Source organism: Pan paniscus, chromosome 15 (assembly GCF_029289425.2).
Source record: "Pan paniscus chromosome 15, NHGRI_mPanPan1-v2.0_pri, whole genome shotgun sequence".
In the NCBI taxonomy this organism is placed as follows: domain Eukaryota; kingdom Metazoa; phylum Chordata; class Mammalia; order Primates; family Hominidae; genus Pan; species Pan paniscus.
Window position 1 is genome coordinate 105,062,457 of NC_073264.2, and position 20,729 is coordinate 105,083,185.

A 20,729-nucleotide genomic window follows, 5' to 3' on the forward strand; every position below is an offset into this window, starting at 1 on the left:
CACCCGCCTCAGCCTCCCAAAGTGCTGGGATTACAGGCGTGAGCCACCGCACCCGGCCAGAAACTTTTATTATAGCTTTATTGAAGTATAAAGTCTCCACATAACATTATGTCTACATAATTTGGAGGTTATTGGTAAGTTTCACATTAATTGCACAATTTGATGAGTTTTTTTTTTTTTTTTTTTTTGAGATGGAGTCTCACCTTATCACCAGGCTGGAGCGCAGTGATGCGATCTCAGCTCATTGCAACCTCCGCCTCCTGGTTCAAGTGATTCTTCTGCCTCGGCCTCCCAAAGTGTTGGGATTACAGGCATGAGCCACCGAGCCTTGCCAATGAGTTTTAACATATATATATATACACAGTCAAACCATCCCCACAATCAAGAAAATGAACAGATCCATCACCCCCCAAAGTTTCCTCCTGACTTTTTGTAATCAATCCCTCCTCCTCCATCTCTGCTGTGTTTCCCTTAGATGAGCCCAGGAGCTCAAGACCAGATGGCATCTCTCTCATTCCTGATATTGATTTTATCTTCTTCCTTTATTTTTTTCTTGATCAGTCTGGCTAGCGGTTTATCCATTTTATTGACGTTCTCAAAGAACCAGCTTTTGGTTTCATTGATCTTTCTCCATTGTTTTTCTCTTTTTCGTTTCTTTTCTTTTTTTTTTTAAGGAGGGGTCCTGCGGCCGGGTGCGGTGGCTCACACCTGTAATCCCAGCACTTTGAAAGGCCGAGGCGGGAGGATCACGAGGTCAGGAGATTGAGACCATCCTGGCTACACGGTGAAACCCCGTCTCTACTAAAAATACAAAAAATTGCCGGGCGTGGTGTCACCCGCCTGTAGTCCCAGCTACTCAGGAGGCTGAGGCAGAAGAATCGCTTGAACCGGGGAGGTGGAGGTTGCAGTGAGCTGAGATTGCGCCACTGCACTCTGGCCTGGGTGACAGAGCGAGACTCCATCTCGAAAAAAAAAAAAAAAAGATGGGGTCTTGCTATGTTACTGAGGGAGATCTTGAAGTCCTGAGCTCAAGCAATCTTTCTATCTCAGCTTCCTGAGTCTGGGATTATAGGCACATGCCAGAGTGCCCAGCTCTCTGTTTTCTCTTCCACTGAAACGTCTAATTTCTTGTCTTTCCCATCTTTGGCTTGGGAAAAATTTGCTCTTTTCTTTGTAGTTTCTTACGTCTCATGTCTGGTCCACCTAACAGGCTTATTTCTATTAATTAACCCAGTGGAGTCTATGGTAAGCATCAGTATCTTGGAGTTCAGTTATGGGAGACTCATTGCCTCCAGACTGATTAGCTCTGGAGGACAGGCTAAATCAAATTTCTACTCTGGCAATAGAAAGAGCTACCAGGTTCCTGGACCACAATAGCTGCACTGAGCATGGTCCTTCCATCTGGCCTGGCCAGGAAGTCAGAAACCATTCTCTCATTTCCTTGTCATTAGTAATAGAGTAATTGGTAATATAGTCACTAAAGATATCCCTTACTCTATTTTACCAAGAGCTAGGAAATTATTTTTTAATTGGCATCCTTATTTAATTAAATCCATTAAAAGATATGAGTACCTACCATAAATGCCTGGTCCTTTGTTAGATATCAGGCTTACAAGAGATGAATTCATGTCCTTTACATACATCTGCAATTTATCATCTATCCTACAATTGCTTCACAGTTTACTTTATTTTTGGATGATGCAATTTAGGTTCATTACAAATCCATTAGCTATAGAATTACAGAGCTGACAGAGATTCTGGAGGTCTTAATTTAGAGATGAGAAAGCCAAGGCCCAGAGAAGTTACGGAGTTTGCCAGAGGCCACACAGGCAATGAGCAGTAGCTCCAGCCAGAACCCGAATCCAACCTATGTGAATGATCTCAGGTACAGGGGCACAAATAAGAGGCACAGGCTGTGCACAAGGCATTTGCAGAAATATATATATATATATTTTCTTGAGACAGTCTCACTCTGTCATCCAGGCTGGAGTGCAGTGGCAATGATCACGGCTCACTGCAGCCTCGACCTCCTGGGATCAGGTAATCCTCTCGCCTCAGTCTCCTGAGTAGCTGAGTAGCTGGGACTATAGCCCGGCCTGGAAACACTTTTTACATGGCACAATAAAACCAGAATGGGCCGGGGGCGGTGGCTCACGCCTGTAATCCCAGCACTTTGGGAGGCTGAGGCAGGCGGATCACGAGGTCAGGAGATCGAGACTATCCTGGCTAACACGGTGAAACCCTGTCTCTACTAAAAATACAAAAAATACAAAAAATTTGCCGGTCACTGTGGCAGGTGCCTGTAGTCCCAGCTACTTGGGAGGCTGAGGCAGGAGAATGGTGTGAACCTGGGAGGCAGAGTTTGCAGTGAGCGGAGATCGCACCACTGCACTCTAGCCTGGGCGACAGAGTGAAACTCTGTCTCGAAAAAAAAGAAAAAAAAAAAACTAGAATGATACTCTGTGTGCTTTTTATGTGAGGCTTATTACGATTTTTAAAATTTTAGTATTCCTCTTTTACCACTCCTAATTTTCATCAGTTCTACAAACACTTATAATATTCCAACTCCAACACGACCTAGTTTACAGTTTTTACTGAGGTGGGAGCAGCATCGTTTACTTCCTCTCCATGGCCACTGTCCCGAGCATGGCGTGCACGCCACAAAGTTCAGGAAGCGTGGCTGACCTCTGAGACCCCGACCCTCTTCCTCACGCCTTGCATTTGGTGCCAGCAGCAGTGGCAGAAGCAGGGCTAGGGAGGCCAGCGCCAGCTGCCGCTTTTTCCTGCAGGGGGAGGGTGAGCTCTGTGGGAGCCTGCAGCCTCCTCACCGCGTTGTTAGGCGGGTGTTGGTGGGGTTGGGTGAACTGTCTTGGTTGCACGACCTGCTCGGGGTTATTGAAATGGCTAGTGGTGAATAACTCCCTCTCTGAAATACACTTTTTCCCACTCTGTGAAACCCACCTCCTCTGGATGCTGGAGCAAGGATGCCACATCAAACTCTGCCTGCTGCCTGCTCTAATTCGGTCCTGGAGTCCCAAGGAGCTACCAGTGCAGTGGGTGTAGCTCAGGATGACATGTTACTCAGCAATGGGCCCAGTGTCTGACATGCATACAAGCCAGCACTATGGCACCAGCTTTCCAAGAAAGAAAAAAGCTTTATTGCGAGTGGACTGCAAGGAGATGGGAGACAACGCTTAATTCTGCCTCCCTGAGCTGGGGGTGGGTCCAGCTTTTATGGCATTCCTAGCTGGTCCCAGGTGATGCCAATGTAGCTGGCTGGCCAGGCTGCTGGTAAGGATGAGGAGGTTAAAGTGTTTCCCATTGCGCACGCCTGGGCAATTCTGGCTCTGCGTCAGCTAATTAACTTAAGCACTGGTTAATTGGCTTGAGCTGGTCCCTTGGTTACAATAATGCCAGGGCCGAGGTTTGCTCCCTGCAGCTCTGAGTTGCCTAAACCTTTGGCTCTTCTTTTGATGGCTTCTAAGACACCCAAATACCAAATGCTCAAATTTGTTTTTTTAATTATCTGACTTTTTGTTTTCGACAGAGACGGGGTCTCTGTCGTCCAGGCTGGAAGTGCAGTGGCGCAATCTCAGCTCACTGCAACCTCCACCTCCTGGGTTCAAGCAGTTCTCCTGCCTCAGCCTCCTGAGCAGCAGGCATTACAGGCATGTGCCACCATGCCCGGCTAATTTTGTATTTTTAATAGAGACAGGGTTTCACCATGTTGGCCAGGCTGGTCTCGAATTCTTGACCTCAGGTGATCCGCCCACCTTGGTCTCCCAAAGTGCTGGGATTACAGGCATGAGCCACTGCGCCTGGCCAACTTTTTTTCTTTAAAGTGACGTGTCAATTCAAATTTTTCTCAGCCAAACAGTATTCATTTGATGTTGTATATTGGAAGTTTTTCAAATTGCAATACTCAGCCTTTTTATTGTGGAGTATATTTTTTCAAACGTAAAGACGGATCTTGGGCCGGGTGCGGTGGCTCACCCCTGTAATCCCAGCACTTTGAGAGGCCTAGGTGGGCGGATCACGAGGTCCAGAGATGGAGACCATCCTGGCTAACATGGTGAAATCCTGTCTCTACTGAAAATACAAAAAATTAGCCAGGCGTGGTGGCACGTGCCTGTAGTCCCAGCTACTCAGGAGGCTGAGTCAGGAGAATGATGTGAACCTGGGAGGCGGAGGTTGCAATGAGCGGAGATCATGCCATTGCACTCCAGTTTGGGTGACAGAGCGAAACTCCGTCTCAAAAACAAAAACAAAAACAAAAACAAACAAACAAACAAAAAAGACCAGGCACGGTGGTTCATGCCTGTAATCCCAGCACTTTGGGAGGCCAAGGCGGGCGGATCACCTGAGATCGGGAGTTCGAGACCAGCCTGGCCAAGATGGTGAAACCCCGTCTCTACTAAAAATACAAAATTAGCTGGGCGTGGTGGCACATGCCTGTAATCCCAGCTACTCGGGAGGCTGAAAGGAGAATCGCTTAAATCCGGGAGGTGGAGGTTGTGGTGAGCTGAGATTGCACTACTGCACTCCAGCCTGGGCAACAAGAGCCATAAAGATGGCAGAAAACACTGAATGTATTACCATATTTGAAAAGAAAAAAAGGCTGGGCGAGGTGGCTCACGCCTGTAATTCCAACACTTTGGGAGGCCGAGACGGGCAGATCACGAGGTCAGGAGATCGAGACCATCCTGGCTAACACAGTGAAACCCTGTCTGTAATAAAAATACAAAAAATTAGCCACGCGTGGTGGCGGGCGCCTGTAGTTCCAGCTATTCGGGAGGCTGAGGCAGGAGAATGGTGTGAACCCGGGAGGCAGAGCTTGCAGTGAGCCGAGACTGCGCCACTGCACTCCAGACTGGGCAACAGAGCGAGACTCCGTCTCAAAAAAAAAAAAAAAAAAAAAGAAGAAAGAAAAAAAAGCAGATCAGGAAGACAGCATGGAAGCATTTATAACCATGAACATTTCAGTCCTGAGTTGTAGTTTTAAAAATGTTTTTATAACCATAAACAATTCAGTCTGGAGTTGTAAATTTAGTTTAAAAAGTAAGGTTTTTTTTGGGGGGGAGGGGCAAGGTCTCACTCTGCCACCTGGAATGCACAACCCTAGCTCACTGCAGCCTTGGTTACCCAGGCTCAAACGATCCTCCCACCTCAGCCTCCTGAGTAGCTTGGATTACAGGCGTGAGCTGTCACGGCCAGCTAATTTTAAAATTTACTTGTAGAGACAGGGTTCTGCCATGTTGCCCAGGCTGGTCTCAAACTCCTGGCCTCAAGCAATCCTCTGGCCTAGGCCTCCCAAAGTGCTGGAATTACAGGCATGAGCCACTGTGCCTGGTTTAAAAAATAAGTTTTTATTCCTAACTAAATGAGAGTTTTCTGACATTTTCCCTCTAGACTTAGGTGTTCATTAACTTTGGCCTATATTACATCATTCTTTAAGAGGGAAAACAAGTGAAAAAGCTGAGACTTCCTTTGTAGTAAGAGACATCAGGGGAGCGGTTCTTGTGAAGAGTGGTGATGAGATGGCCACTGTCTGACAGAGCCACCCGCAGAGTCGTTATCTTCATTTCCTGGGGCTGCACAGTGCCAGCTTCTCAAACAGGTATTATAATACTAACACAGGCTTCCATCACAAGGCTTTTTTTTTTTTTAAAGTATTTTTAAAAACTTTTTATTGGGAAAAGTTAAAATGTATGGAGAGTGAATTCTGTAATGCACTTCTAGACGTCCACCCCCTACCCTCTACACATTACCAATCTCATCCCATCTAGAGACTCCGTCCCCCCAATCTGTTTTGACTGGCTAGTATTTGCTGGTGTATCTTAAAGTACATCCTAGGTATCATTTCACACCTACATAATTGCGCCTGCATTTCTTTCTTTTTTCTTTTTGAGACAGAGTCTCTGTCGCCCAGGCTGGAGTGCAATGGCACGATCTCAGCTCACTGCAACCTCCGCCTCCTGGGTTCAAGCAATTCTCATGCCTCAGCCTCCCAAGTAGCTGTGATTACAGGTGCGTGCCACCACGCCTGGCTAGTTTTTGTATTTTTAGTAGAGACACGGTTTCACCATGTTGGCCAGGCTGGTCTTGAACCCCTGACCTCAGATGATCCACTGTGCCCGGCCTGCACCTCCATTTCTAAAACCAAAGAAATTTTCTTTAATAACTACAATACCACTATTGTGGTGGTGATCACCTAATAAGATTAACACTTCAACATCACTTAACACCCAGTCCACGTTCACATTTCTCTGTACGTACCAGAAATGCCTTTTGGTGGCTGGTTTGTCTGAAGGGTGGAAGCAGGGTCCGTGCTCAGAGCTGGCTGTTGAGCAGGTGCTGTGCTTGCTCCAAGGCCCGTGTGCAGCGAGGCCTGAGGCTGGCGCCCGTCAGACGGTTCCTAACAGCACAGACGTCCAGGATTGTGTCTGCCAAGCACTGGCACTGTGTGTCTGCAGGTCTGTTCTCTAGCCTCTGTGTTCAGGGAGTGAAGGGAACGTGTGCTAACCACCGCCGCATCCCCGACGGCAACGCACGCCCAGCACAGGTGAAGGAGCTCTCTGAAGCCACGCTGTGGTCCGAGTCCCGATTCTGAAGCGGGTCAGATTTTGAATCCTGGCCAACCAGTTAACTAGTTGGTTTGTTAGCCAGGTAGTTATCCTCTAGTACAAACTACTTATCCTGTCTGGGCCTCCATTTCTTCAGCTGTGAAATGGGGTGATGGTATGGGCTCACGGGTTATTGTGCAGATAAAAATGAAGCAGACTACGGCCTGGCACCCCGGAACTCGGGATCCGTTAGCTTGACAGACAACTCCCTTGAGGGTGGCAGGAAGCACACCCTCCAAAGCCTCTGGTTGGGGTGCGTGTACCCCTGGGATACAGTGACAATCAAGAAGAAACACCATGCCTTCTCCTAGAGTCTCATCTGAGGCTAACTTAGAGCACGTTGTTTAAAATGACACCTTCAGCTGCCTGGGAGCCACTTCCTCTCCTCCCAGCCTTTGTCGTTACTCTGCAGCACAGCTGAGCACTGCATTAAGTCAGAGCAGCACGAATGCGTAGGCTTTGGGACAAAAAGCCTCTGGGATTCCTTCCTGAACTGGCCCTGTCCACTCCCGTGGCTCTCTGTGCATACCTCTTACCCATTGGCACCGCCCTCCAAATGCTCCTTTCAACAGATCCTCCTGGCCCCGTGCTCCTCGCCCACGGGGAAGCCCAGGTGACATTCTCTAGCTCCACCTACAGGCTGCCTTCGGGACAAGACCTGGTTGCTTCCAAAACCCCGAGGGATTTAGTGTGTGAGTGAGTTCTGGGATAGCAAATGCAATTATTTTTTGTTTTCTTTTTGAGACAGGGTCTCGTTCTGTCGCCCATGCTGGAATGCAGTGGTGTGATCTTGGCTCACTGCAGTCTCGACCTAAGCTCAATCCTCAAGCATCAGCCTCCCCAGTAGCTGGGATTACAGGCGCACACCGCTATGCCTGGATAATTTTTGTTATTTTTTGTAGAGATGGGGTTTCGCCATGTTGCCCAGGCTGATCTCAAACTCCTGGGTTCAAGTGATCTGCCCGCCTCAGCCTCCCAAAGTGCAGGCGTGAGCCACTGGGCCCAACCTACCCTGGTAATTTGCCAAAGGAAGCCTTAAGTAGTAAAGGGAGAAGAGGAATGGCCCAGCCTTTGTGGGGAAGCCCTCCTGGTTCAGACACATCAACCTCTGCTTCCGGGGGTGAGGTGGGGGGTGGGGGTGGGGAGGGCAGCTCCCATCCGTCCTCACCTCCCTGTGGAGGAGAGTTCAGGTTCTGGGGGTTCAAGTCCCAGCCCCAGTGCTTGCTAACTGCGACATCTGTAGCGTGTTACTGCCTCTCAGCCTGTTTCCTGTTCTGAAAGTCAGGGCCTGTACTGATGCCTCACTAGGTTCTAAGGTGGACTAAATGCACTAAGATGCGTGACACAGGGCTGGAGCCTGGTGCCAGTGCAGTGGATGTGAAGGCTGTGGTAGAGCAGGCCTGGGTTCTTTGTATCATTAGAAATTTTCCAGCTGGGGTCCTGGCATCCGCATGTCCTGGATGCTTGTTAGACATACAAGTTCTCGGGCTCCTTCCTACAGCAGTGCAATCAGAACACTGGGGCCCAGCTGGCTGTTAGGGCCTTCCAGGTGATTCTAATGCACTCTCAAGCCTGAGCAGCTGGGCAGATGGATAATTTTAAAGGTAGGGCCTTTCTGTACCACAGCAGATTCATCTTCTGGAGGCAGAAGAGAACAAAATGCGTTCACAGGAAAAATGTGATTCCTGTGTCAGAACCAAACCCTCTGAATCTCACACGACCTGACGCTGACTTCCACTGATGCTGTGTAATGCTTTCCTGCAAACTTCTCACACAGCCCAACAACCCTGAGGCTGTTGGAGGAAGCCATGACAGGTTTTGGTTGTCTTACAAAAGAAACTGAGGCTCAGAGAGATCTCGGTCATCTGTTGGACATCTACCATGGGCCAGACCTAATGAGGCTAAATGCCAGAGACACAGATGATAAACAGGATGGTCTCAAGAGGACAGGACACCCAGGGTGCAGCCACCACCCCCATTCCACAGCTGCTCTCCTACCCACCTGCAGAGTGCCAGATTTCAAACTGGACTCACTTTTACCCCCATGCTTGCTGCTTTAGAATCTTTTTAGCGCACAATTTAGGGATCTTGGTAATTGTCTTAGATGGAGACAAATATTATGCAGTATGCATTTGATACTAGCCTAACTAGAATCAATTGGCTTTTTTTTTTTCACTTGGCTTATTATGTACTTTGCCTTGTGATTATTTCCTGATGCAATATTCTCCTACAGCTTATAATTTCAACTACTATGTCATTGAATGCTACCTTATTTCTAAAGGACTTCATAGTTTAAATCTTTCTCTTATTTATCCTCATAATAACTGTAAGTTAGAGCTTACATAATTAACATCTCCATTTTCCAAATAAGAAAACAGAGGCTCAGAGAGGTCACAAGATAAGTAGCAGGATCAAGTTTAATAAATGTTTATTGAGCAGTAGAATACAAGTGAGTGCCTGGATCCTGATCACCAAGTCCTGTGACAACTGAGGTAATTATTTCACAATGATGGGTGGCTCAGTGAGATTCTGATTGCATGCGCCGCATGACAAATTATCTACTCAGAGTATGCCTGACACGCCGGAGGGGCTGAGGGGGAACACACTGAAAGCAGTACCAGGTAGCAGTGCACCTCACAGATCCATTTATTCATGCCATGAAGTAAATGGTACTTATACAAGCGTACAGTGACGTTCCACGCTCCCCATCTAACACGGCTTGCTGAAATTTACAGGCAGACTGACGTTTTCTTTCACATGTACTCCAAGTAAATCTTGTTAGTGATGACCAGGAGCAGGCGCTGAAGCTTTTGAAAGAGATGCATATATAAATATGATTTAAGAAGGAAGGAACAAGTTGGATGTAATTTATTAAACAAGTATCAAAAGAAGTTGGTCAACAGTCCAAAAAGATAAATGACACCTTTCAATACTATTGAAAAGTAGGATTATTTCTATATGAAACACCCAGAGTGCTTAAGGGTTCATGTAATGACAGCAGACAGGCAGTGGTCACCCACAGCGCAAAGAGAGGGGCAGGGAAACACCTCTTCCTCAAACTCATGTAGCCAGTCCTGGGTTTGTGTAACATTCAAATGGCTACAGTTTCATTGTCACTCTGGCATAAATTTATAAGGCGCTTTCTTTCAAAATACATTAAAGGCCAGGCGCAGTTGCTCACGCCTGTAATCCCAACACTTTGGGAGGCCAAGGCAGGTGGATCACCTGAGGTAGGAGTTTGAAACCAGCCCGGCCAACCCCATCTCTACTAAAAATACAAAAAATTAGCCAGGTATGGTGGCGGGCACCTGTAATCCCAGCTACTTGGGAGGCTAAGGCAGGAGAATTGCTTGAACCTGGAAGGCGGAGGTTGCAGTGAGCCAAGATTGTGCCACTGCACTCCAGCATGGGCAACACAGCGAGACTCTGTCTCAAAAAAAAAAAAACCCAAAAAACAAAACAAAACCATTAAAAACACATCATTACGGGTAGGCTGAGGCGGGTGGATCACAAGGTCAGGAGATCCAGACCATCCTGGCTATGTGAAACCCTATCTCTACTAAAAATACAAAACATTAGCCAGGCGTGGCGGCAGGTGCCTGTAGTCCCAGCTACTCAGAAGGCTGAGGCAGGAGAATGGCATGAACCTGGGAGGCGGAGCTTGCAGTGAGCCGAGATCGCAGCACTGCAGTCCAGCCTGGGCGACAGAGCGAGGCTCCGTCTCAAAAAACAATAAACAAAATAAAACCACATCATTAGGGATCTTCTAGGACAGCATGCTTGCACAGCTCACTTGTGCTTCCCTATTGGTGATGATATCGACTACCTCTAATTAATCCATTCCTCTATTACTCCTGGAAGTTTTACTTGATCCACTTGACTATAAAAAGCAGAAATTCAGAATTCTCTTTCCCAGCAGGCATAGCAAACTTCAAGCTGTGAAGCATTTCAACTGCACCTTACATATATACTGAACCGTGTTTCGATTTCAATTGAGAACAACGATATACCTTGTCCTGAAAAGACATGATGCTGTTTTCCATTCCCAACCATTTTCAGAAGCAAAAATCTTACCTTTCAAAGCCTTACTTCTTTTATCTAAAATAAAAGGAAGGAAAAAAAAGCAGTCATATCAATGCTTTACAAAAATGCCTTTGTCAAAATTAACATTTAGCTGAAGGCATTGTAGCTTAGGTAAAGCAATTCAGGAAGCTTTCAGAAAATGTCTTATAGCCAAGAAATGGTAAAATTCCTACCAAAGATGTTCTATGAACAGCTAACAGCCCTTTCAAATTTGCAGGGCTCCTTACCTTCTGCAATGTCCTAAATTTCAGTCTTGCAGCATAAAGTTTTCTCTTTGTAATCAATGGCTTAGTAACATGTGATTGGGCCACACTGCTCTGCTCTACTGAGAACCAAGTGGTTATTCCTCCCTTCCAAATTTTTTTTACAAACAAATTTCAAATATTCAGAACAGTTGAAAAGGTGCAATGAAATACCACATACCATGAACCCATACCTTAAATATTTTAGCCTTCATCTCTTAAAACGAATGTAATACCACTTTCACACCTAAGAAAACTCACAATTCTGATATTAAAGTCTTGTTCAAAGTTCCCCAATTGGGCCAGGTGTTGTGGCTCACGCTTGTTAATTCCAGCACTTTGGGAAGCCAAGATTGGAGGACTGCTTGAGCCCAGGAGTTCAAGACCAGCCTGGGTAACATGGCAAAACCCCATCTCTACAAAAAAAAAAAGTACAAAAAAAAAAATTAGCTAGGTGTGGTGGTGTTGGGCATAGTGACGGGCACCTGTGGTCCTAGCTACTTGGCAGGCTGAGGTGGGAGAATCACCTGAAATCACCTGAGCCTAGGAGGTGGAGGCTGCAGTGAACCATGATCGTGCCATTGCACTCCAGCCTGGGCGTCAGAGTGAGAGACTGTCTCCAAAAAAAAAAAAAAAAAAAGAAAAGAAAAAAAAATTCCCCACTGTCCCCAAATGTCTTTTATAGCTGACATGTGCTCCCTGTATTTTTTACGAAGGACTGTAGGTAGCTCTAATGTTCATACCTAGTTAGAACCCATAGTTCCTTTACAATGTGAATTGTGATTCTTTTTGAAAATAATTTTCTTCCTGACCTCAGAAAAATCAAACATAAGGAAACGTACCAGCAGCCCGGATTTTATAAACGATGAAGCCCATCAGCCCCATTCCTATCCAAATCTCCTGGTAAACTTTGGTGTAGTAGGGCTTCATGGGGATCCATATGTTTTTAATAATACTTTGAAGCATCTGAAAATGAACACAGTGATTAAAAATTAGAATGATGATTGCTTTAAACTTAACTGGTAAAAGATTTTAATTTGTTAAGTTCAACCCCATTTCCCATGACTGCTAGGGAGCCTCGCCTGTGTCAGATGTCAGACCCGTTCTGCACTCAAAGGGGACTCATGCCTCTTTTTTTTAAGGTGGAGTCTCACTCTGTCGCCCAGGCTGGAGTGCAGTGGCGCAGTCTTGGCTCACTGCAACCTCTGACTCCCAGGTTCAAGTGATTCTCCTGCCTCAGCCTCCCGAGTAGCTGGGACTACAGATGCGTGCCACCATGCCTGGCTAATTTTTGTATTTTTAGTAGAGAGAGGGTTTTGCCATGTTGGCCAGGCTGGTCTCGAACTCCTGAGTGCAGGCGATCTGCCTTGCTTTGGCCTCCCAAAGTGCTGAGATTATAGGTGTGAGCCACTGTGCCTGGCCATTTTTTTTTTTTTTTTAAAGCAGAGGTGGGGTTTTACCACATTGGTCAGGCTGGTCTCAAACTCCTGACCTCAAGTGATCTGCCCACCTTGGCCTCCCAAAGTGCTAGGATTACGGTGTGAGCCACAGGGCCCGGCCTGGGACTCATACTTTCCACAGCTCTTCCAACTCAACCCATCCCCAGGGCCCCCTCCTCCCACCTTTGGCCATCCTAGCCACTTCTCCTTCCTTACATCACGGAGCTCATCCAGCACCTCTCCCACCCTGATGCCATGCCCCAAATTGCACATGACTCTAATGTCTAAATCGAAAAATTAGTATCTTCTCATCTTCATGTAATGAATGTCGCATTCGAAGCTGAAAAAGAATATGGCCAGGGCATGGTGATTTCCTTGTGAAACTAATGCCAGGCTCAGCACACTCTGATCAGCTGTATCTCCATCTTGAAGTCTATTGCTAAATACAAAACAGATGACATAAGACAACGAGGTCACTTCATAATAACTGCCAATTATGATAGAACTTATTTAATCAATAAAGGTAGTTACTTAATGAATTACTGAATTTGATTGGGAAAAGCCATTAAATTCCAAACTTACAGTTTGCTTGTATGTGCAGGTCTCAAAATAATGCTTTTTGTTACTTTTACAATTTACTCTCTACTATAGACCGCAAATTAGATGCCCTCATTTTCATTTTAATATGCTTTTTAACATCTGAAGTGGTCCATTAAACTACAGTCAAATAGCTGTCAGGAGTGACTAGATCTAAGCACTTCTCATTTCACTTGGAAACTGCTTTGGTTGGGTGTGGTGGCTCATGCCTGTAATCCCAGCGCTTTGGGAGGCTGATGTGGGAGGGTCACTTGAGTCCAGGAGCTCGAGACTAATTTGGGTAACATAGGGAGACCCCGTCTCTACAAAACATAAAAAATTAACCAGGTGTGGTGGTGCTTGCCTGGCTAATTTTTTATGTTAGTCACAGCTATTGGAAGACTGAGGTGGGAAGACTGCTTGAGCTTGGGTGGTTGAAGATGCAGTAAGCCATGATCACACCACTGCACTGCAGCCTGGGTGACAAAGTGAGACTCTGTCTCAAAAAAGAAAGAAAGAACTGCGCGTTGGCTGCGGCTGTAATGCTGCCTCCACCCCTCCCTCCCTCCACCCACTCACTGCTCCTTTCACATCACTGCTCAGGATCCACAGAATCCGAATGCTCGGCAGTGTGCTCCCTTTCCCACACTGCGCAGCTGTGTGTGTCAGCTTTACCGCACTGAATCCTTCACAAGCCCAACCTAGTCAAAGGTCAAATGGCGGCCCTCAAATCACTGAAACCCGGATCGTGTAGTCATTTATTCACTTGGCAAATGTGCACTGAGCATGTACTAGGTGCTAGACATTGTTTTAGGAGCTGAGAAACAATAAAGGGTCAGGATATCTGGGAGAGGAATCCTTGGCATTGGCAGAGACTCCGAGGTCAGAATGAACTCGGAGAGCTGGAAGGAATAGGGAGGCCACAGTGCCAGATTCAAATCCTGGCTGTCACTTACTAGCTAACTTAAACCGCTTAAGTTTTCTCATCTGTAAAACAGGGATAAAAACAGGATCCACCTCAAGGGGTTGTTATGGAGAATAACATAGAATAACTCTATGTCAAGTGTTGAGTGTCTGGTACTGTATATTAAATGCTTGTTACATAAAATACCACGGCTGGACTATGGGAAGGAAGATGGGCCATGTCATTTAAGGGCCTTGGAGGCTAGCATAGAATTTAGCTTTTATTCTAAAACTGTTCTCTAAATTTAACAACTTTTTTTTTTTTTTTTTTTGCTTTGGGGTTTTTTTGTTTCCTGTTTTGACAATATGAAGAAAATTCAGTTTAGAATCTGGAACTGGCCTGGATGGGATTCGAGGGCAGCTGGTGGGGGCTGCAGAGCCCCTTCGATTCCTCCCCCACCGTGGGAGCTAAGCTACTGGACAGAGGAGCACCAACAGGGCACCGAACCAGGAACTAAGTTAGTGTCTTGAGTCAGGCAAGAATGGGGAGGCCAGGCCAGAGCCACAGCAGGGACTGCCCTGATTGTGGTTAGTTCTGTCTCTAGCCCTTTAACAGCATTTTAAAAGTGCTTTCGTACTTACTTCCTACACTGCTTCCCACTCCTATAAAGTGGGTACTTGGAGAAAGCTCCTATAAAGTGGGTACTCGGATCCCGCAGCAGGTTAGCAGGACTGCACTCACACCAAATCTGTACGTCATGCTCCTGATGACGAGAACCTACCTCCAACACCTGCTTTCCTGCTCTTCCCTATGAGAGGACTTATTTAGGCAAGGATGGTCGTGAGGGTGGCCTGAGGTCTGACCTTGCAGGATGCGACTGTGTCCTTCTCCTGGAACACCTTGCAGATAGTCCGCCCTCAAATTTCCTGTCCTCAAGCTACTCGAATGCTCTGACAGAGTGTGAGGTTCCAAGAAACGAACAGCCCTGCTTTGGGAATATGTCACAGATGATCCAAACAAGACCCAGAGGAGGTTTCTGGAAGCCCCAGACTAGGAGTTCAGAGGCATGGAGTGAATCCCTTGTCTCTCAGCAACGACTGGGAAGGAAGCATTCTACAGGACTGATGGGTTTGGAAGCCTGGGAATCCTGGGCTCCAACACCAGCTCTGCCTGGTCAGCTCTCAACTGTGGGCAAGTCCCTTTAGCTGTTGTTTCAGAGGTTTCTTTTTTTCTCTTTTTTGAGACAGAGTCTTGCTCTGTTACCCAGGCTGGAGTGCAGTGGCGGATCTCGGCTCATTGCAAGCTCCGCCTCCCGGGTTCACACCATTCTCCTGCCTCAGCCTCCTGAGTAGCTGGGACTACAGGTGCCCGCCACCACGCCCGGCTAATTTTTTGTATTTTTAGTAGAGACGTGGTTTCACTGCGTTAGTCAGGATGGTCTCGATCTCCTGACCTTGTGATCTGCCCGCCTCGGCCTCCCAAAGTGCAGGGATTACAGGCGTGGGCCACCGCGCCCAACCCAGAGGTTTCTTTTTCTGTGAAACAGGGATACCTCCACCTGCCCCCAGAGGGCTGTCAATGCAATTCAAAGAGGAAACCAAGGCCGGGAGCGGTAACTCATGCCTGTAATTCCAGCACTTTGGGGGGTCCAAGGCAGGGAGATCAAGAGGTCAGGAGATCAAGACCATCCTGGCTAACACGGTGAAACCCCGTCTCTACTAAAAATACAAAAAATTAGCCGGGCGTGGTGGCGGGTGCCTGTAGTCCCAGCTACTCGGAAGGCTGAGGCAGGAGAATGGCATGAACCCGGGAGGCGGAGCTTGCAGTGAGCCAAGATTGCACCACTGCACTCCAGCCTGGGTGACAGAGCGAGACTCCATCTCAAAAACAAAAACAAAGGGGAAACCTAAAGGACCCAGCCTAGTGCCTAGTGCCTGGTACGGAATAAAAATCCAGAGAATGGACTGGGCACGGTGGCTTACGCCTATAATCCCAGCATCTCGGGAGGCCAAGGCGGGTGGATCACTTAAGGTCAGTAGTTTGAGACCAGCCTGGCTAACATGGCGAAACCATCTCTACTAAAAATACAAAAATTAGGTGGGCATGGTGGTGGGTGCCTGTAATCCCAGCTACTCGGGAGGCTGAGGCAGGAGAATCGCTTGAACCCGGGAGGCGGAGCTTGCAGTGAGCCAAGATCATGCCACTGAACTCCAGTCTGGGCAACAAGACACTCCCCCTCTATCTTAAAAAAAAAAAAAAAAAAGGAATTCAGTGAATGATCACAGCAGTAACAGAATTGATACAAATATCCAGTTGATGGCTATAATTAATACTAAGCCACTGGGACTCTAACAAGAAGGAAGGCTTAAAAAGACGCCCTCATTTAGGCCAGGTAGGGGCTTTGGACAGAACAAGGTAAGATGAGGGTCTAGAAGGAAAAGGGCAAAGTAAACTGGGAGGGTACAATGGCTACGGTAAGAAGGGACTAAAGAAACTGAGTCATCCTGACATTGTGCTCGGGGCCCAGGCACCCTGGTATAGTCCCCTTACAAAATTACCCTTAGTCCCCAGTGCAACAGGGGCCTGCTATACAGTAGCTTGCAAATACCTTTCCCCTCCTTTCCCCTTGACTTCAGTTGCCATATTTGCCTGGACAAGTCACATGTTCCCAATATATAATAAAACGAGGGCCCCTCTTTTTTTTTTTTTTAGACAGAGTTTCAGTTGGTCATCAGGCTGGAGTGCAATGGTGCGATCGCGGCTTACTGCAACCTCCGCCTCCAGGGTTCAAGCGATTCTCCTGCCTCAGCCTCCCGAGTAGCTGGGACTACAAGAGGCCGCCACCACACCCAGCTAATTTTTGTATTTTTAGTAGAAACGGGGTTTCACCATGTTGGCCAGGATGGTCTCGGTCTCTTAACCTCGTGATCCGCCCGCCTCGGCCTCCCAAAGGGCTGGGATTACAGGCGTGAACCACCGCGCCCGGCCGGCCCCTTTCTTGAGTCCATTCTGCCCAGGCACATTTCCTAGCTGTGTGTGTCAGTTTTACAGCACCAGACTTTTAAAAATCCATCTTATTCATAGGCCAAACGTGTGTCTACTGTATCCACTTAAGTCTGCAAAGTTTTGGCACATTACATTAAGGGCGAACTATTACCTGACACTGGAAATGGGAAATGTCTGACCCGCGAGTTCCATACAATTTCATCCACCACCGTATGATCTCTTTTCAGCTTCCCTGTTGCCTCACCCAAGTTGTCATGTACAGCATAACGTGGAGGGCAAGTGTGGTGCAAGGAAACTTGAGTTATAAAGGAGAGAAGGGACTGGATGTGGAGTCAGAGTTCTTGGCTTGGACTCTGGCTTCTCTAACTCTGCGTAGCCTCTGGGTTAGGCAGCTGAACCTCTCAAGGCCAAGGTACGCTCCCTGTCAAAACCGTGGGAGAATTCAGGTGCACTGAGCGCGTTAAGGCCAAGGAGGGAAACGCGGCGCAGGCCTAGGCGATGCTTCCCTCTGGCAACCGACCCTGGCCTACCTCCCTTCAGAGAAGGCAAAGCCGGGCAGAAAAGCAGGCGCGTGCCGGCGGAGGGGTGGAACCTCAAGGTCAGCTGGGGCCAAGGCGGCTTCTTGCCCTCCCGCCCCCGCCGTCTCGCACCTCGGGAGCCAGGTCCAGGTCCCCGTACTCACCTTGGCGCAGGACAGACAGCTCAGAACGCACCACAACTCTGCAGCCAACTCGGAAAGGTCAGCGAGCGCGCAGGCGCGCGCAGGGGCTGCCGGGAAGGCGGAAGCAGCAGAGACGCCGCAAGGCCAGAGTGCCTCCGCAGCGGCGCCTCCGCACCACAGCGCCCCCGGCGGCCGCCTGGTGTCGCAGGCAAGAAGGGGCGGGGAGAGGGTGCGTTAGGGGTGTGCCCGCGTGTGTCACTGTGGGCTGGCTAATCCTCCACATCTTCCCACGACTGATGGGTTTCCTGGGACGCGGGACCTTCAACGCTGAAACTAGGAAAGTTCTAGACATACCGGGAGGGTTGGTTAACCTAAGAAAAGGGACCCTCTTTACTGTGACGTTAAAGACTAAGTCAAGTCTCCCATTTCAGTGGTGTGTCTTGTCCCTTTCTATTGTTAATTATTTAGCTCTGCATGTATAAAATATATATATTTGGAGACGGAGTCTCACTCTGTCGCCCACGCTGCAGTGCAGTGGCGCGATCTCGGCTCACTGCAACCTCCGCCTCCCGGGTTCAAGCGGTTCTCGTGCCTCAGCTTCCTGAATAGCTGGGATTACAGGCGCCAGTCACCAAGCCCAGCTAGTTTTTGTATTTTTAGCAAAGACGGGCCTTCACCATGTTGGCCAGGCTGGTCTTGAACTCCTGACCTCAGGTGATCCACCTGCCTCAGCCTCCCAAAGTGCTGGGATTACAGGCTTGAGCCACCGCGCCCGGCCTGCTCTGCATATTTTTATGTCTGTATTCTGTGCATATTCTTCTCAGCAGATGATATAAAACTTCCACAGGGGCTCCAGACACTGGGCTTAATAGTCTTAAAAAAAAAAATATATATATATATATTTTTTTTCAGAAATATTTTCCAGTAGAGAACTAGAACTCATAAAAGAAAACAATTTAGCGAGCGGATCACCTGAGGTCAGGAGTTCAAGACCAGCCTGGCCGACATGGCGAAACCCCATCTCTACTAAAAATACAAAAATTAGCCGGGCTTGGTGGTGGGCGCCTGTAATCCCAACTGCTCAGGAAGCTGGGGCAGGAGAATCACTTGAACCCGGGGGGCAGGGGTTGCAGTGAGCCGAGATCTCGCCATTGCACTCCAGCCTGGGCGACAAGAGTGAAACGCCATCTCAAAAAAAATAAATAAATAAAAAGCCAAATAAAAATTGGATGGAGGCTGGGCGCAGTGGCTCAGCACTTTGGGAGGCCTGTAATCTGTAATCTTAGCACTTTGGGAGGCCAAAGCAGGCAAACTGCTTGAGTTCAGGAGTTTGAGACCAGCCTGGCTAACATGGTGAAACCCCTTCTCTACTAAAAATACAAAAATTAGCTGGGTGTGGTGGTGGTGTGCACCTGTAATTCCAGGTACTTGGGAGGCTGAGGCAGGAGAATCGCTTGAACCCTGGAGGTGGAGGCTGCAGTAAGCTGAGATGGCGCCACTGTATTCCAGCTTGGGCGACAGAGCGAGACTCGTCTCAAACAAACAAAACAAAAAATTGGATGGATTTGGCAGATTAGACAGTTAAAGAATAAACTGCAAGATCGAAGAAGCCATTCAGAAAATAAGAGGATACAGCAGGAAAGATACCAATCATATGGGTAATTGGTATCTTAGAAGGAAATTAAAGAGGTGAGGCAGAAATATTTGAAGAGCTAATGGCTGAGAATTTTCCAAAAGTGATGAGAAAAAAATCATGCCAAAGATTCAAAAAGCCTTACAGAGGCGAGGCGCGGTGGCTTACGCCTGTAATCCCAGCACTTTAGGAGTCCAAGGTGGGCGGATCACCACACCATCCTGGCTAACACGGTGAAACCCCGTCTCTACCAAAAATACAAAAAAATTAGCTGGGCGTGGTGGGGGTGCCTGTAGTCCCAGCTACTCCGGAGGCTGAGTGAGAGAATGGCGTGAGCCCGGGAGGCGGAGCTTGCAGTGAGCAGAGATGGCGCCACTGCACTCCAGCCAGGGAAACAGAGCAAGACTCCATCTCAAAAACAAAAACAAAAAACAAAAAACAAACAAAAAGCCTTACAGAAACCAAGCAGGCAGATAAATAAAAATAAATCAATACCTTGAAATCTCACAATAAAGCCATAGAAAAGATAAAGATAAAATCTCAAAGAAAGTAACCACCAATCAAGAATTCTATACACAGGGAATTCTATACACAGGGAAATTGGCATTCAGAAAAGAAGGTAAAATAAAGACAGTTAAGGACAAACTAAGAGGAAATCGTGCTAGGCATGGTGGCTCATGCTTGTAATCCCAGCACTTTGGGAGGACTGCTTGAGCCCAGAATTTTGAGACCAGCCTGGCCAATGTATTAAGATCCCATCTTTAAAGGAAAAGAAAAAGAGGAAATTATTAGGTTTTGAAGGGAAGGCAAGGGTTAAAGACAGACAAGACAGACACACACACACACAGAGGGAGGGGGAGAGGGGAGAGGGGAGAGAGATGGTGGCTTCAACAGCAACACAGGTTTATTGCCAGCAAAAACCCGTGGAGCGGGTAACCAGTTTAGTGCCCGAGCTCACTGCCGCTTCCAGGCTGGGGTAATTATAGGTCTGGGCTGGATGGGTCTGGGCAGTATGGCTTGCTGCCTGGCAGGATGTGATAAGGATGTTCCCGCAGTCAGGCGGTTGGGCAGGATGTTTCTTATGGTCAGAGCCCCCATGGAATGTTTCACTCCGACCAGGGTCTGTGAAATGGTGGGGGGTTTATAAAATGGTGCAGCTAGGACTGAAATAATCACAAGCAGATCCACAGTAAAATAAATGTTCATTATTCAGGCACAAGGAAAACGAGCTCAGATGTGTCAAGATAAAATAATAAAAGGCTCAAGATCCAGTTAAAACCTTTTTTTTTCTTTTTTGAGATGGAGTCTTGCTGTGTCGCCCAGGCTGGAGTGCAGTGGCGCGATCTTTGAAAATGTAAAAGTGTTATTCCTCTCACACACACACACACACACACACACAATGTTTTTTGGAAAACAGTGACGTTTTACAAAAATACACTCTTTAACATCAAACAGGTTTATCAAACAGGTTTATCATTTTAAAATAAATAAGTAAAAACATTTCTCAGTTGTAATCCCTGATAGACACAACCCACATAAACTAAATCTCTTTAGGGTCCTCA

At 47.4% G+C, this 20,729-nt stretch overlaps 1 protein-coding gene across 1 annotated transcript; it reads right to left on the bottom strand.

The window, feature by feature from the left end:
* Nucleotides 1-9,251: 9,251 nt before the first annotated feature.
* On the bottom strand, nucleotides 9,252-17,701 carry ATP5MJ (ATP synthase membrane subunit j). Its single transcript, XM_003807006.4, has 4 exons — nucleotides 17,556-17,701; nucleotides 11,791-11,914; nucleotides 10,698-10,721; nucleotides 9,252-9,430 (listed from the first exon to the last, which is right to left on the bottom strand). The coding sequence occupies exons 2-4, from the start codon at nucleotides 11,912-11,914 to the stop codon at nucleotides 9,402-9,404; spliced, it is 177 nt and encodes a 58-aa protein (XP_003807054.1). The 5' UTR covers nucleotides 17,556-17,701; the 3' UTR covers nucleotides 9,252-9,401.
* Between the last annotated feature and the right edge of the window lie 3,028 nt (nucleotides 17,702-20,729).